Source organism: Lissotriton vulgaris, chromosome 2_1 (assembly GCF_964263255.1).
Source record: "Lissotriton vulgaris chromosome 2_1, aLisVul1.2, whole genome shotgun sequence".
NCBI classification, from domain to species: domain Eukaryota; kingdom Metazoa; phylum Chordata; class Amphibia; order Caudata; family Salamandridae; genus Lissotriton; species Lissotriton vulgaris.
This window is the reverse complement of record NC_141687.1, coordinates 1165476416-1165493194: the sequence shown is the minus strand read 5'-3', so window position 1 is coordinate 1165493194 and position 16779 is coordinate 1165476416. Positions and strand designations below refer to the sequence as shown.

Genomic DNA, 16779 nt, shown 5'->3' with positions numbered 1-16779 from the left:
AAGACGGAAGTCTTGCCGCTCAATGTTCATTGCCAGTCCTCCTGCATCAATTACTCGGATCTCAAATGGCAAACAAAAATGATTAAATATCTAGGCATCTGGCTTTCTAACAACTTTTCAGAATCAATCCTTCAGAATGAACAAAAAACAATAAATAAAATCAAAGACCTACTAACCTCATGGTCCTCCAAATATATTTAGTGATGGGGGAGAGTGGACACCTAGAAAATGATGATTACACAGATGGTAAACTTTCTATCTAAAATGCTCTCAGTACATCGCTCTCATTCCTTCTTTACCAAAGTTGATAAATTGGTCTCAAAATTTCTTTGGTCGAAAAAGAAACCCAGATTAGCCCTCAAAAACTAAGGCTACCATGTGTAAAAAGGGAATGTGGCCTTCCTAACTGGTATAATTATCAGCCTGCTTTTCTTGCTGCACAAGAGGCCTGTTGGCTAGACGCTAAACTCTGTGCATTAGTTCCATGGAAAATGATCGAACTACATATCATTTCACCCTACTCACTACCAGTGACTCTTACATTGTCTTAAATAACTTTGCCCCACTCTAGTTGAATTTTCTTCAACATGATCCGTGCTCTGCGCCTGATAGATAGGCACCTAGCCTCTAATCTCTCCAAATCTATGGCTCCATCGTTGTGAAATAATACAAAAACTGCTTTGGCAAATGCTACTACGATCGGTCCTATATGGGCAACAAAAGCCTTCGACCTGGTGTCCGATCTTTTTGATAATGGTAGCCCCCTTTCTCTTGTTTTGTTACAGGAGAAAAACTTCCTTGCCAACATGGATTGCTACAATTTTCGGACAACTAAATCTAAACTCTCCAAACTGGGCAATCTCGAATCCCCCAACTCTGTCCCAGTTTATCCAACAAGGTTGTAGGAGGAAGCAATGTATATCTTTACTGACATTAGCATGTTCTAGTAGACTTCATACATGTATGTAGTGCATGGTTTCTGTTCCATATGTCTCTAAAGAAATAATAAAATATTTAGAAATTAAAAAAATCTCTCTTCATCTTGTCAATTGATCTGGGTTACATTGACAATATCATACCATACTGAACTGGTATATGAAGCATTGTCAAAACATTAACTGTGGGTTGTGTCATTGCATTTCGAAGAAACCAAACAAAAAAGGGGTTGGTAGCATCCAGCATACCCAGCCCGACCCCTGGCTGGAGTGAGTTAACAGAGACGAGTTCTTAACCTTCCTGTAAGAATCACAAGAATGGGGACAGTGTGGACGTATGACAGTAGTCACCTCCAGAGGCCAGATTCAGAGAAGCACCTGTCTCTGCTGCTCTTTCCCGTGGTTCTGGATACCATCAGGTTTGCTTGTTCAGAACACAGTTGCTGCTGACCTTTTTAGTAACATTTTAACATTTTCTCAAGGTATATGGGTGCAGGGCTGCTTAGATATTTGTAAGATAATAACAGACTCTTGGCAAAAATCTGACCTTCATAGACAGCAAGTAAAAGGCCATTATGATGGGATTTGAGAGAAAGGTGCATCCTTTGCCGGAGCACTCTTGGATTTTGAGTCGTTAGTAGATTTTTCATTTGGCAAGTAGATTACCCGACCTACAGGGAGTTGCCACCAGAGACTAGGCATGAGATGACTCGTGCTCCAACAATGTGGGTGTACTTGTTGGTAGGAAAGAAGGACAGGGATTTTTGAGGATTTGCAGTTGATAGAACGTTGACAGGATGACCAATCGTATGCAGACCTTGAGGCCAAGGTCTGTGATCCCACACCTAAGATTCATCGCACCTAGGATTCGTACCTTGGCTTTAATGTCCATCAGTTACATCAAGAAAGGTGGGCCTATAACCTAGCCCAATTTAGAGGTCGGTAGACTGATTACTCTGTTACAACGGTGGTGGATATCCCGTCCACCGGAATATAAATTCCATTACATCCTATGGGCTTTATATTTTGGCAGGCAGTCTATCCGTCACTGTTGTGATGGAGTACCCCTTCCATCGAGATCTAAATCAGGTCCTGAGTTTCTTGCAACCAATAGATTCGTTGTAGAATTGGTCCTCATTTCCAGAGTGGAGATTTCAAACTTGGGACCTGGGACCTTTTTAGATGTTAAAAAGAGGCCACTCCACAAAAAAGGGAGATGGCAGGGCAGTGAGTAAAGTGCGGTTTCATAGAGTATCCACTAGAAAGAGCATTACTGAAAGTAAGTAACTTGACATTCTAATTGAAATTCTAGCACCAGCTTCCTCACCTTAGAATAGGTACCAAAGAGGTACCTCCCCAGGTGAATGGTGTGTAAAGTGGGTTCAGACCAAAAATGTTTTGTAGGACTAAGCGAGAGAAATTTCCTTAACCGACAGTCCTGGCTGAAAGGGTAGCAGTGCTATGTGATTCATGAACATATGCAGTGAAGCCCACCAGATGTAAGGACATGCACTCCTTGAGGCAACAAAGTGGTAGCAGCCACCAGTCGAAAGGACTCTCTAGCCTTCCGGAGGCTGTTTCTTGTTTAGCACATACCAGATTTAATGCTTAGGACTCTTAACGTTAACCACATCCTCTTCTGTACAGCCTTCCCTTTCTTTGCCATAGAGAACCCCACAAACAGCTGATCGTCCACGCAGTGTACCTTGGTACGGTCAACGCAAAATTGTAAAGCTTCTTTAGGGTCTAGCTGATGGAGCCTATCTTCCTCTTTAATGGGCTGAGGAGGGGCAAAGAATGCAAGGAGAGTGATGGATTGCCCTATGTGAAATTGAGTAACAATAAGAATTTGCTCAAGTCCTCAAAACTAACTTGTTTGGGGAAAAGGGCTAAGGCTGGCATTTGGACCACAAATGCTTGAAACTCTCTTAAGTGACCAGCTGACTTAATCCCAGTGAAGAAGGCAATCTTTAAAGTCAGGAGATGAAACAAACAACAATGCAGTAGTATCTCGAAGGGTGTGCACATAAGAAACAATAAAACCAAGTCAAAGTCTCACTGCAACATCATAAACAGTTTGGAAGGGAAAAGGTGTGTCAAACACTAAATAAATCTCATCACAGCACGTGAATTAAACAAGGATGGTTGAACAGGAAACAGTAGGAGAGCTGAAAGGGGCAACAAATAACATGACATAACAGGTGTATTTGTAAAACTCACATTCACCCAAGGGTCTCTTGACGCTGAATAACAGATGTTTATTGTTACTCAATGACACTCATTTTATTGATCTCTGAAAGATGAGTGGACCCACAAGCATTTAAACCTGTGACCATGAGGTCCAACATATGCCTCTAATGAGGACCTTATGTTTTGTGAATATACGCTTTATGATAGTCTTCTATCTGGTTTGTCTGTGCAAAAGAGAAGTGTAGGAAAATGCCCCTTTTTGCATGGTTACCCCCCACTTTTTGCCTGACATCCGATGCAACCTGACTTGATGTGCCCTGGGTCCCAGCCAATCAAGTTACCAGGCCTGTGTTCTTTCCAAGACTGTACCTTTGTACCCACACTGGCACCTCTCTGGCCACAGATGCTTACCCCTTGTAAAAGATACCATAGGTATCAAAGGCACTGTGACCAGGGAAAGCCTCTAAGGGCTGTAGCACCTATTGTGCTACCCTTAGTGGCCCTGAACCTTAACACCCACACACTGCCATTGCAGGCTGCGTGTTTGGTACAGAGCAAAGTGAAGAGTCGACATGGCACACATCCCCTGTAAGTTAACCCTAGCAGTGTGCACTAGCCCTCAGGTGAGGGTACCGTGTAGTAAAACCATAAAGAGTATATGGTCTGGTACTTGGTCACTACGAACTCCACAGCTTCATAATGTCCTTACTAAAAACTGGGAAGTCTGGTAGCAAACTTCTCAGCATATTAAACCCACATTGATGCAAGTGTGGGACTTAATGTAAAATGCACTCAGGGGCCATCTTAAGAGATGCCCCCTGAAAAACCACCAGTCCCGGTGTGGTTCTTGAATGGCTGTCCGCCATTTGCCACCACCAGACAGGTTTCTGGACCACTGGGCAGAGAGCCTCCACTCTCTGGGTCCAGAAACAAAGCCCATCCTGGGCAGAGGTGCCATGCCTCCTCCCCCAGGATGGGCTGGATCCACGAAGGGGAAGCTACAAAAGCCTGCCACCTTTGGGAGCTTTCCCTTCCATTTGCTGACCCCAGCAACTGGCTCCCACTGGTCTGACCCCCACTTTGGGTGAGATAATCAGCAGGTAAACCAAACTAGGAAGTGAGGTGAGCCCACCTTTGTCAACCACACCCCTCAGGTGGGGGAGGCGAGGTGAAGCACACATCTCAGTCCCCTCCATCTTGAAGATGAGGGGACCCAACCAATCAGGAAGAGGCTCATGCCCCTCCCGATGGAGGGTGGCACAAATAGGGGGTGTACCCACCCCAAGGTAGGGACCCATTGGTACCGACCTGCACACCCCATACAACACCTCTAAATCTAGTATTTAGGGGTCACCCTTAACCATGCGCCCTTAGATTTGAGAAATAAAGAAGAAGGACTGAAGAGCTGAGCCGACCCAGGAAGAAGAGGACACCTACTGCTTTGGACCCAGCCCTACCGGTCTGTCCCGACTCTAACCTGCCTACAGCAAAGAAAGTGGTGTGTCCAGAGCCCGGAGTACCTGCTCTGCACTCACCTTATAGACTCTGTCTCCCATGAGCATCGGATTTGCTCCCCAAAGTCTCCAAGACCAGAATCCAGATACTGACGTCTCCGCGATTCTACACCACTCTGCACCGGACTCCCACGGCCTGCGTTTGAGTGACCCAACACCACAAGGAGGTCTCCCTAGCGATCCTGTCCTGGGATCTGGTGATCCCCGACCTCCCTCAAGCCTCAATATGACGCCTGCAGCCTCAACCTGAAGGGTCCCCCAGACTGCAACCGTAGCTGCTAAGAAAAGCCCAACGCCAAGAGACACCCCTGCACCTGACACCCCATGGCCTAGGGTGTCCCAACCAACCGTGTCCAGGCATCCCCCAAGAACCCAAATTACCTCTCCAGCCAGTGGTCACCTTCAGGGAGTCTCCCTGCCCGAACCTGCAGCAACTTTCTCGAACCAAAGGTCTCTATTGAGAAGCGCAGGTTCCCGACGTCTTCTTGGTACCCTGCATCTGGCCGCCCCAGTGCCACTGGTGGTACAGCTCCTGTGCTGGCCATTGACCCCTGCAGTGCTGACCTTAACTTCACACCTGTGTGGCCTGCTCGTAAGCAGCCCCTACCTGAAGTCCCCTTAGTCCCATTCGCTAACATTGGGCCCCTGCACTCTGCATCCGGCCGCCCCAGTGCCTCTGGTGGTGTAACTTGAGTGCCTAACTACACCCTAGGGAACCTTAGTCCTAACCCCCAAAACGCCCACTTGTAAGACGTTTACTTACCTGTGAAACCGATAACCATTTTTCCCGTAGGAACCCATATTATGTGATTTTGGACCTAAAATGCTCTAAGTTTTGAATTGTTGTTTTCTATGTAGAAAACAGGAACTATAACTCAAACCAAGAAAAGTCTTACTTACCTTGTATTGTGAGATCCTTAGGTGTGGTATCTAGGCATACCACCCCCAGTAATCAAAGTAATATAAAAGTAACTGAAAAGTATTCTCAAAGTAATTGCTGTGTATTTCAAACTGCTTTTTAAAGGCATACCACCTGTAACAATTGCCAATCCATCCTCTATTTACATTTCTGTGTGAAGGTTTACAATTGCAAGTATAATTTACCTACCTGTACAGAGTCCTGCTTGGTTCTAGAAATAAAATACAAGTATACCGGTTTTATACTTACCTAATTGGTATGGATTCAGCCTCTGATTGTGCGCATCAGTCTTGATTGAGTGAATACAATAAATGCTTAAAACACCCTCTGGATAAGCCTAGCTGCTCGCTCACACTACCACAAAGAGAGATGTAAGTACATACCTAATTTAGCTTCTGCTATACCTCTGGGGACTCCCTGGACTGTGTGCACACTATACCTTACTTTGGTATCATATATACAGAGCCAGCTTCCGACAAAAAGCAGCTTACAATTATCAATATTCTGAGGTCTCTGGGCATTATATATATATATATATATATATATATATATATATATATATATATATATATATATATATATATATATATATATATATATATATATATATATATATATATATATATATATATACCTTCATCTGTGTTCTGATTCAGGGATCTTCTAGTTAGGTTCCCTATTAGAAGTCCCATATATATGTCCCTTATTCTGCTATTACAACTGGTGAAACTTACATCGACCTTCACCCATAGGGACATCCATGCACTTTACTTGGCAACCTTTAGGCACTAGGCATCGTTATATATACACAATTTTCATACATTCTTATTCACATATCACGTACTATATTTCGATAAAAATGTATTATCTTTTAAATGTACAGTGATTTTTACCATTTCGTGAGTACTGTGTATAGAATTTTGATATTGATATTATTTTGATCTTGGGCTTAGTGTTGCACAGGAAAGAGCGTATGTATATATTGAATGACACAGATTAGTACTTTGTAAATAATTATGAGAGGGCTCTTTAGTTGGGTGTGTATATATAGTTTTTCAGTTGGGTGTGTATATATACAGTTATTGCCATTTATGTTGCTTTATTCTGCTTTATAACAACACATAGGATTCTAGTAATCCATTGAAATATTCACTTGTTATAAAATGGGCTAGGTTTTTGGGTTGGTGTACATATAGGTGGGGATGTGTATAGATATGTATATACATGAATTAGAAATCTTTTTATACATACTGTAATTTTTAGCTTCCTGTTAGAATGGTCCTTCTTGTTCTATTTTGACCTTTCAAATAGAAATATTAGTAACTAGGATGATGAATTTTTGTATTTAAACATTGACAACTGATGCCTAATTATTAATAACTGTTTCAGTGGTAGTTCCATATGTTTCCCGCTAAAATCTTGCACTTTATTAGAATTTTATCATCACTTATGCACTTTTAGGCACATGCACTTTACTATTTTTGCTGCTAAAGGTATTAGATTGCTTATTTGCACATATGAAAGACATTTCTTTTCTTAAATGAAATTCAACAGGAAAGGATTGTACCTTGGTAGATTTGCATATAATTGATTATGTGTTGATGATTTACTGGATTTAACCAGTGATAATTTCTTGTATGTCTATTCAGCAATGGCAACCATATATCAGCGGTAGTGCATTTTCACTGTTTATTATTCACCACAAGATCATGGTGGGCGTCACCAGGGGGTGGCGCCCAAATCACTGCATACACCTATAAAAAGAGCATAATTGATTGTAAACATGTTGCAGCGTGACCAAGGGCTTTCCGCCCGAAACGCGTCGCTGGTTCTGTTTTAAATCTGCAATAAAAATTACCATCTTGCTGAATTGCTGGTCCGTCCCTCTTCCTTGCTGGCGTGGAGGCAGTGTCTGCGAGCGCAGAGCAGGCTGGGGAGGAGCCTTTCTTTATATATATATATATATATATATATATATATATATTTCACCAAACTTTTCACGAAGAAAAGAAATGAGCCACCTGGATTTTGACAAACGCGGCATCCTTTATTTCAAATAACAGCGATGAGCGGCATGACGCGTTTCAGCATTGTGTGCTTTCCTCAGATGCCTTCTTAGATGTCGTGCTCTGTGTCCACTGTTTTATGCAGGGCGCCTCACTAACGATTGGGAGAGGCACTCTGTCCAGCGCGGAGAGGAGGTGTTAGAGAACTCGTTGCTCCGAGTTCCCGTGTGCACACTATACCTTACTTTGGTATCATATATACAGAGCCAGCTTCCGACAAAAAGCAGCTTACAATTATCAATATTCTGAGGTCTCTGGGCATATATATATATATATATATATATATATATATATATATATATATATATATATATATATATATATATATATATATATATATATATATATATATATATATATATATATCTTTTATCAAAATTCGATATTACACAAAAATGTTTGAAAATGTATAAATGCCACACCGCTACATGTATTGTAAATGCCATTAATAGCATTCAAATATCGAATTTTGATAAGCATGCAGCATATCTGATCAAATGCACACTTGTTTGAAATACATTGCGATAAAATGTATCCCATGAAACAATTTTGAGAACAATGTCTAACAGAAAGTGTATTCTTGTATGTAAACAAGGACTACATATCCCAGAAGTCTATGGGAATAGTAGAAATCAAAGAAAGTATAAACAGTTGCAAGAAAGTAATTGCACTTACCGTGAGCAAGGCCGTCAGGCTGAAACGCGTTGGTGTTAGACTGGGCACTGAAATAAACCTGTAAAAAGAAGTTGCTGTGTGCGGCGTCCTTTGTGCAAAAAATTGTCTTTTTGGCCATTGGTCTGGCCCAACGCCAGCACCCGCTGTGGAGCGATCCTATGAACAGACCACATTGAATGAAAATATATATATATATATATATATATATATATATATATATATATATATATATATATATATATATATATATATATATATATATATATAAATATCCTTCTGGCAATTGCCAGTCATTAATTATAGTTAGGACCTAGTTTCCATAGGAAAATAGCTTTTTGACTTGCCTTTATCTTTGGCGCAGTTTGATGAATCTTTATGAAATTTTGCCCAAACATTTGACGCTCACTTCAGCTGTTGTCTAGAAAGAAAGATCTGTGAAGCAGGGCCTGAGAAAAACGAGGGGGTTGGGACAGGGTCGGGGGGAGGGGGCGGGTGTCACGGAAGGGAACTGAGGTTTCCCAAAAAGCTTTTTCCCAATGTTAATTCCCATAGTGATTTTGAAAATGACTGCAGTCTGAACTGCTGGACAGAATTAATTAAATTTGGCAGAAAGGTAGCTCTTGGTATAGAAAGCACACTTTTGGTAGTTTTAGAGATATTAACTGAAAAACAAATTTGTATATCTGGTGGCATGGATCCTACACGGATCCGACAGTCCACGTGCTGAAATCTGATTGGTTGCCAACACTTCAACTAGGAAGTGTTGGCACCCATCTTGGGACTCAGCTTCAGCGTTGAGATGTCATCGGTGATGTCACTGACCATGTCATGAGGGATTTAATACGTGAGGTCATAAGCAGTGCATTGCAGGGGAGTAAGTTATAGTTAGCTCATCTTACCTTCCCAACCCTTAGTCACGGTACAAATGATACTTACACTTGGTTTATTGATGTGCACCAAATCATATTCAGACTATGAGTGCATTGCTAATTGTGCTACTGATTTCAGAATATCTGTCCAATAATTAAATTAACAGAAATGTCAGTCCATCAACTCGCCTACTGTACAATTATTTTCTGCAAGAACATTGCAAAAGAGACATACATCACTATAGATGTTTTTTTCTATTGTTTACCGTGCTACATAATGCTTTCCCATAAAATAAACCAGTTTAGGCCCATTTGGAAGGAGAAAACAAGCCTTAAATGCTAAGCAGATAAAGGTAATTTTCCATTTTAGCAGCTTCCAATGTCTGAAAACTGGCTTTAGCTGTTCATGTCTGCTGCCAACATCCTCTTGCTCTGTACCACTCAAAATGTCTGGCATTTCAACAGAAACTGTTTATTTTATGAAAACATGATTTGGTATTGCACTCCAAATTTCAAACATTTTGGCATTTCATCAGCATTTTCCTACAGCGTACAGAGCAGCTGACCACGTTTCTCCCTTCTTTCCCTGTATTGCTGATTGATAGAGCTTGTTTTCCCCCGCTTCAGCGGGGTTCTCATTCTTGAAGATTTCCCCGAGCTGCCAGTCATTGCTAAGTATGTGGTCTGCCTTCCTATGTCCTACCGTTTCAGTTCTATGTTCCTTACCTGTCGGCGCCTGCATTGCAGAGCTCGGGATTGTTGCAGCATCCTGAGGTACCGTGCTGGTGTCTGGCTCTGGGGTGCTGATCGTAGGTGAAGTGGGAGGTGGATTGAGTAACTGCCGAGGTTTTCTCTGCAGAGAGAGGGTACAATAAATCACATTAAAAATACTATAGTACCTGCAATCAAAAAGTCCTCTCTGTATCCCCTCCACGGCATTATACAGCTCAATCCCTTATTAGTCCCATCATTGGCGGTAGGACTGTTGGCCTGGTAGATTTTAAATTGCAAATAACAAGGCGACAGTCTGCTGCGGCTGACTCAATCATTTCCTCATTTAGACTGCAGAAAAGTGACAAAAACACCCTAAATATGGCTTTATGTGGAATATCTTGCGATGGACTTCACAAGCCTGTACACTGTTGCACTGGCTCTGTAATGACATTCAACAGGCATGGAAAGATTAATGAACAACTATGGTGAGGTGTTTCAGATTGGTACTTTTATTTACAAATTTACAAAAAAGGAGAATTAAATCCTTTAGGCAGTACTGGCCCATGATCTTTCCATACCAAGTAGCTGGTGCTAAGAACAAAGAGTAAAACACGAAGTAAAGATACAAAATCCTAAAGGGCTGATAGCTGACAAATAACATATCCGAACCAAGCTACAAGAGCTATAATTATAATGATATACAGATTGACAGCTGGGACTGGTGAAATCAACAGCATGAATGAAAAAAACCTGTGACAGCGTGAAAGAAATATACAACAAGGTTAGTACTGACATACTCCAAGAAAGGTCTCCTCTAAAACAAGTGTTGGCAACGCCAGTACATCTTGCCTATGCAAGAGCAATTGGCTTTCCCAATATTATTTAGCAATTTTTAGCACCAGAGCGGCTGCTGTTCAACGTGGCTAAAAGTTAGTAGGGTAAAGGAGAGTGGTGTGGATTGAGTGGCGTGGAGTACAGAAGCGTGGTGTGGAGTGTCGTAAAGTGGAGAGGAGTGGAGTGTTATGGAGTGGCGTGGAGTGGTGTACAGTAGAGTTGAGCGGCGAGGAGAGGAGTTAAGTGGAGTGTCATGGAATAGTGTACAGTGTTGTAGAGTGTCGTGGAGAGAATAGAGTGTCGTAGAGTGGAAGGGTTCAGTGGTGTAGAGTGGAGCACAGTGTCAGAGTGGAGTAGTGCATCCTAGAGTGGAGTGGCATAGAGTGTCGTCGAGTGGTGTAGAGCAGAGTGGAGTGGCAGATAGGGTGCTGCGTAGAGTGAAGTAGAGTGTTGTACAGTAAAGTGGTGTACAGCGGGATAGTCTGTCAGAGTGGATTGGCATAGAGTAGTGTGTCATAGAGTAGAGACTAATAAACTGGCATGGAGGGAGTTGCGTATAGTATCACAGGGTGGAGTAGTGTAGTAAAATGGCGTAGAATGGAGTACAGTGCTGTGGCGTGGCATAGAGTGGAGGAGAGTCTAAGTGGAGCATCATAGAGTGGATTACCGTGGAGTGGATTATCGTGGAGTAGAGTAGTATAGAGGGAAATAATGTAAAGTACAGTGGGGCAGAGTAGATTGGCGTAGCTTGAGTGCATTGGTTTTGAGTAAAGTGGTGTAGAGTGCATTGGCATAGATTGCAATGACCTAGAGTAGTGTAGAGTGCAGCGGCATAGAGTACAGTGAGGAATAGTATATTACAATGGCGTAGAGTGGAGTGACGCAGAGTGGAATAGAGTGGTGTAGATTGAAGTGGCATAGAGTGGAGTGGTGCAGGGTAGAGTGTGGAGATGTAGAGTAGAATGTCATAGAGTGAATGGCAAAGAGTGAATGGCAAAGAGTAAAGTGGCACAGAGTAGAGTGGCATAGAGTTCAGTGGTAGAGAGTGCAGTGCTGAAGAGTAAAGTGTTGTAGAGTGCAATGGTGTAGAGTGGCGTAGAGTGCTATGTCATAGAGTGGTGCAGAATAAAGTGACAGAGTGCAATGGTGTAGAGGGGCATAGAGTGCACTGCCACAAAGTAGAATATACTGGCGTACCATGCAGTGGTGCAAAGTAGATTGGTAGAAAGTGCAGTGGCGTAGAGTGTATTGATTTTGAGTAAAGTGATGTAGAGACCATTGGGGTAGAGTGCAGTGGCATAGAGTGCAGCAGTATAAAATTGAGTGGCGTAGAGTGAATTGACACGGAGTGTAATAGAGTGGCGTAGACTGCAGTGGCATACAGTAGATTGTTTCTGAGTAGAGTGAAGTGGTGTAGAGTGCATTGTTATAGAGTAGAGAGCTGTAAAGTGCAGTGGTGCAGAGTATATTAGAGTGGCTTAGAGTGGACTGGCATAGAGTACAGTGGCATAGAGTGAAGTGACGCAAAGTAGTGTGGCGGAGAGTTCAGTGCCAGAGAGAGCAATGTTGCAGAGAACAGTGACGGAGTGAAGTGGTATATGGTGGAGTGGTGCAGGTTAGAGTGCCGTGGCATAAGAGTGGAGTGATGCAGAGTAGAGTGGTGCAGGGTGCACTGGCATGGAGTAGAGTGGCGTGGCATAGGGTGCAGTGGCATAAACTGTTTCCGAGTAGAGTGAAGTGGAGTGGTGCAGGGTAGAGTATAGTGGTGCAGTGTAGAGTGGAGTGGCATGGAATAGTGGTGCAGAGTACAGTGGCATATAGTGGAGTGGCGTCAAGTACAGTGGTGCAGTGTTAATTGCAGTGATGTGGGGTAGCCCAGAGTGGAGTAGCGTGGCATAAAGTGCATTGGAGTTGAGTCGATTGTTTCAGACTAAAGTGAAGTGGCATAGAGTGGAGTGGTGAAGGGTACAGTGGAGTGGTATAGAGTAGTGGCGTAGAGTTTATTGGCACAGAGTATAATGTTGCAAAGTGGAGTGGTGTAAAGTGCACTGGCGAAGAGTGCAGTGGTGCATAGTAGAGTGGGGTAGGGTGCACTGGCTTAGAGTGCAGAAGAGTGGTGTAGAGTGATGCAGAGTACAGTGAGAGGCATAGAGTGCAGTGGTGCACAGTAGATTGTAGTGGCGCAGAGTGTATTGGTGTAGAGTGCATAAGAGTGGTGTAGTGTGGTGCAGAGCAAAGTGCAGTGGCATAGAGTAAAGTGGCACACAGTAGAGTGGCGCTGGGTAGAGTGGAGGAGAGTAAGTGGCACAGAATTCAATGACAGAGAGTTCAGTGGCAGAGAGTGTAGTGCTGCAGAGTAGTGAGTTGTAGAGTGCAGTGGTATAGAATAGAGTGGTGTACAGTGGTGCAGAGTAATGTGACGTAGAGTGTAATGGTGTAGAGTGGTGTAGCATGAAGTGGCAGAGAGCAGTGTAGTATAGTGGTGTGCAGTGGTGCAGAGTAGATTGGCATAGAGTGCAGTGGCTTAGAGTGTGTTGGTTTTGAGAAAAAGGGTTGTAGAGTGCAGTGGCATGGAGTGGCTTGGTGTGGAGTGGAGCAGAGTGCAATAGAGTGACGTAGACTGCAGTGGCAGAGTAGATTGTTTCAGAATAGAGTGAAGTCGTGTAGAGTGCAGTGGTACAAAGGAGAGTGTCAGAGTGCAGTGGTACAGAGTAGATTAGAGTGGCTTGGAGTGGACGTGAGTAGAGTTCAGTGGCGTAGAGTGGCATAAAGCAGAGTGGCAGAGAGTGCAATGTTGCAGAGTATACTGTCCTAGAATGCAGTGGTGTATAATACAGTGGGGTGGCATGCTTTGGCATAGAGTGCAGTGACAGAGTGCAGTGGCGTAGAGTGCAGTGGCATGCAGTAGAGTGGCGCAGAGTAGAGGGGAATAGAATAGAGTGGTGCAAAGTACATAGTGTGGAGTAGTGCAGATTAAAGTGAAGTGGTGTGGAGTGGTATAATGTAGAGTATGCATGGTATGGTAGCGTGCTGCGATTACAGACAACACATCTTCAAACAAATGGCCATCACATTTGTACTCGCATATAGTTTTACTGATAAAGGTATACAGCGCACAAACGACAATGGGTGGAAATGTCATCACCCATTACATTAAATTGATCGTCAGCACAGTTCATTTACAGGTATTTCAATTTTGTAGTGTGCTAAAAAAAAATAACATCTGTACAGCTTTCCTCAAGCAGACCCCATTAGCCAGCATGACTGTCACATAAATCCTCACACTTTGAAATCAGAAAAAGAAAAATAAACACCAAGCTTCCTGGAAGACATAGCTTGATATTTGAACTCAGTCTTTGAATGCACCGCAAATGTGACAAGATAAGAACAACATTTAAAGGCCTGTTTACAGAAAGCTAGTTAGTGGAAGAATACAGTAAACAAGGTTTTGGCAACGGGAGGGACAAACTTGAGCTGGACAGCTTAAAGCAAATAAAACCAGTAAATAGAGAATAAGAAAATGTTTGCTGCAAACCACAAAGCCAATGGTAAGCAACGGGTGGAATGCATTCTTAGGTCCACTTTCTGAATGTCCCCAAGATGCCTTCAGCAAACCAAACAGTGCAGGCTGTGACCTAAAAAAGACACAATTTTCTTTGTAGTCGAAATACATGTTTCAGGAGCCAAAATTCTCCAAAAACCTGTCACCAGAATAAGATTTCTGGCTCTTCACCCAAAGGACAGAGAGCACCAAGTGCACCGAGAACAGCAGACGAGTAATAAAATGGCCCATATTGCATTGTATTGGGAACACATTTTTCATCATAATGCCTAAAAGAACAAAGGGGGATCAAAAAGAGAAAGTAAACCATTATTCGTTCAACCACTATCAAAAAGTCCATTAAGTATGTTTCATTTCACACAAGTTTGACAAAAATGCAGGACAATTCCAGTTCCTCCACTTCCACTGCAAGTTGAGCTCTGTTCTGCTTTGTAAACACAATCTTTATCTAGATAAGGTCATTAAGTACCAGTAGAGAAGCTGGCAGACCAGTTCTGATTCCGTACAGAGATTGAAGATGTAGTGGTCCAAGTCCAGGACATCTCCTGTACTACTTCATCTACTAAAGTCTCTGAACCACATGTTGGCATGCAACCAGAAGGGCAGTTTGTGTGATGACTTTAATTTTTTTGAGAAACTGCCATTTAAATCTTTTAGGTACAATATCACCTGCAACGCTTTCAAGCTTTTGTGGTTTCTCTGCACTTTTTTACTTGGCTAGAGTAGCAGTGGTGCCAAACCACACCAAACAATTAGTAATCGATGAAGAATGTGATCTTGGCACCAAACGATAATGGTGTGATGAACTCACAGCAAACTTTTGCCAGTTCAAAAAAGGAGTCACCAATGGACCGGGGGAAAAATGTCAGTGCATAAGAATAAGGCGGAAGGTAAAGGTGGTGAAAATAAAGCCACTGCTGGATGTATCCCACACCTCAATTTCTTCCAGTCTGTGATCCCTCTAAGCCACACAGCTTCTCTCTCCATGAGCGCACAAAGAGCTTGAGAACAAGCACAAACAAGCATTTACAATGCAACGGTCTCGCCTTTGCAAAAGTTAGAGCTATTGGCATTGTAAATGACATATTTTTTATTTATGTGTTGGTTTTGAAAACAGATAAATAAATGGAATTGTCGTATACAATGTCAATAGCGTAATCTCTAGCAAATGCAAGATCTATTGCATTTGCACCCACCCACCCACCCACACACACACACACACACACACGCACACACACACACACACACACACACACACAGAGCCACAAACACACACACACACACACACACACACACACACACACACACGCACACACGCACACCCGCACACACACACACACACACACACACACACACACACACACACACACACAGTGTACTCAGGGAAGGTTGGCGTGTGGCTCATCAATGGGGTGCAGTAGTAGGCCTTAGGATAGTCTGAAGTGCTACCAGCTGCACACAACAGCTTCTAGGGACTTCAGCTACTGCAGAACGTGTCGTGACCGCCTTATGACCGAGGCGCTTGGCCAACTCACGGAGCTGACTTATGCAATTACAGCCACATCGTGCACTCAGGGAAAGTTGGGGCGTCACCCATTGATGGGGCGCAGTGGGAGGCCTGGGGAGAGTCTGAAGAGCTTCGAGCTGCGCAAGGGGGCTTCTCGGCCCTGCAAGAGGCGCAATCAGGAAGCGCCTTGGAACAGCTGCTCCCTCTGAAAGACATCATTGGGTCCCAGTGCTTCATCAAACGTCTCCCGCTCTCGATGACAAAGAGGGAACAGCGAATACAAGAGAGGCAGAAGACGCGCTAATTGCGGCTGCCTCCTCGCTGCTGGCTCATTACTGCCGCCGTGCGCACAAACATTTACAGAATGCAATTAGAGGCACAACGCCGGCGAAATCATGGCCGTGACATCGGCCATCAAGGCGCTGACAGCTGTCAGAAGCACAGATATACGTCTACGAGGCGCTGGGCGCGAGGAAATCGGAAGAAAGTGTGCGACACCTTGTCCCACATTCAGGGAGATCTGTGCAGTTATCACACTGGGAGGGGGAGGGGGGGCTAGTCGTCTTACTGCCCAGGTGGTCTGGTTCTGTAGACGTGTCTCACCCACTGGCCAAGGCCCCTCTCCCTACCTCTGCATCACACAGAGTGGGTCCTCTCACCTGCAGCTTCTGCAAACCCAGGACTCCCCCATCACTGTGCCACTGGGCCACCTCATTGAAGAGACACCTCTAATGACACCCACATGGTGCAATCAGGGAAGTTAGCGGAGTTTCATATTAATAGGGTGCAGTGGTAGGCCTGAGGATAGGCTAAAGTGCTAGCTGAGAAGAGGTGTGGTGCAGCGGCCAGAGCGGCTGACTTCAGAGAACGGGGCTCACAGTTCGATACCCAGCACCAAGGGCAGCTCAGCTCAGCACCATGTGACTCTAGGCAACAGCTCACTTAATCTCCCCAATGGCCCCCCAGCACCTAGATACCCTTAGGGGTAATAAGT

At 43.7% G+C, this 16779-nt stretch overlaps 1 protein-coding gene across 2 annotated transcripts in view; it reads right to left on the bottom strand.

Annotated features, from left to right (window-relative positions):
- SCMH1 (Scm polycomb group protein homolog 1) overlaps window positions 1-16779 on the bottom strand; it is a 413339-nt gene that overhangs the window by 107996 nt on the left and 288564 nt on the right. For both annotated transcript variants that reach the window (XR_015308461.1, XM_086956860.1), the window contains exon 10: window positions 9895-10021. Coding sequence is in view for 1 of the 2 variants with exons in the window: in XM_086956860.1 (XP_086812986.1) it covers window positions 9895-10021 (127 nt within the window). In the remaining variant the exon portion in view is untranslated. The remainder of the gene's footprint in view (window positions 1-9894; window positions 10022-16779) is intronic.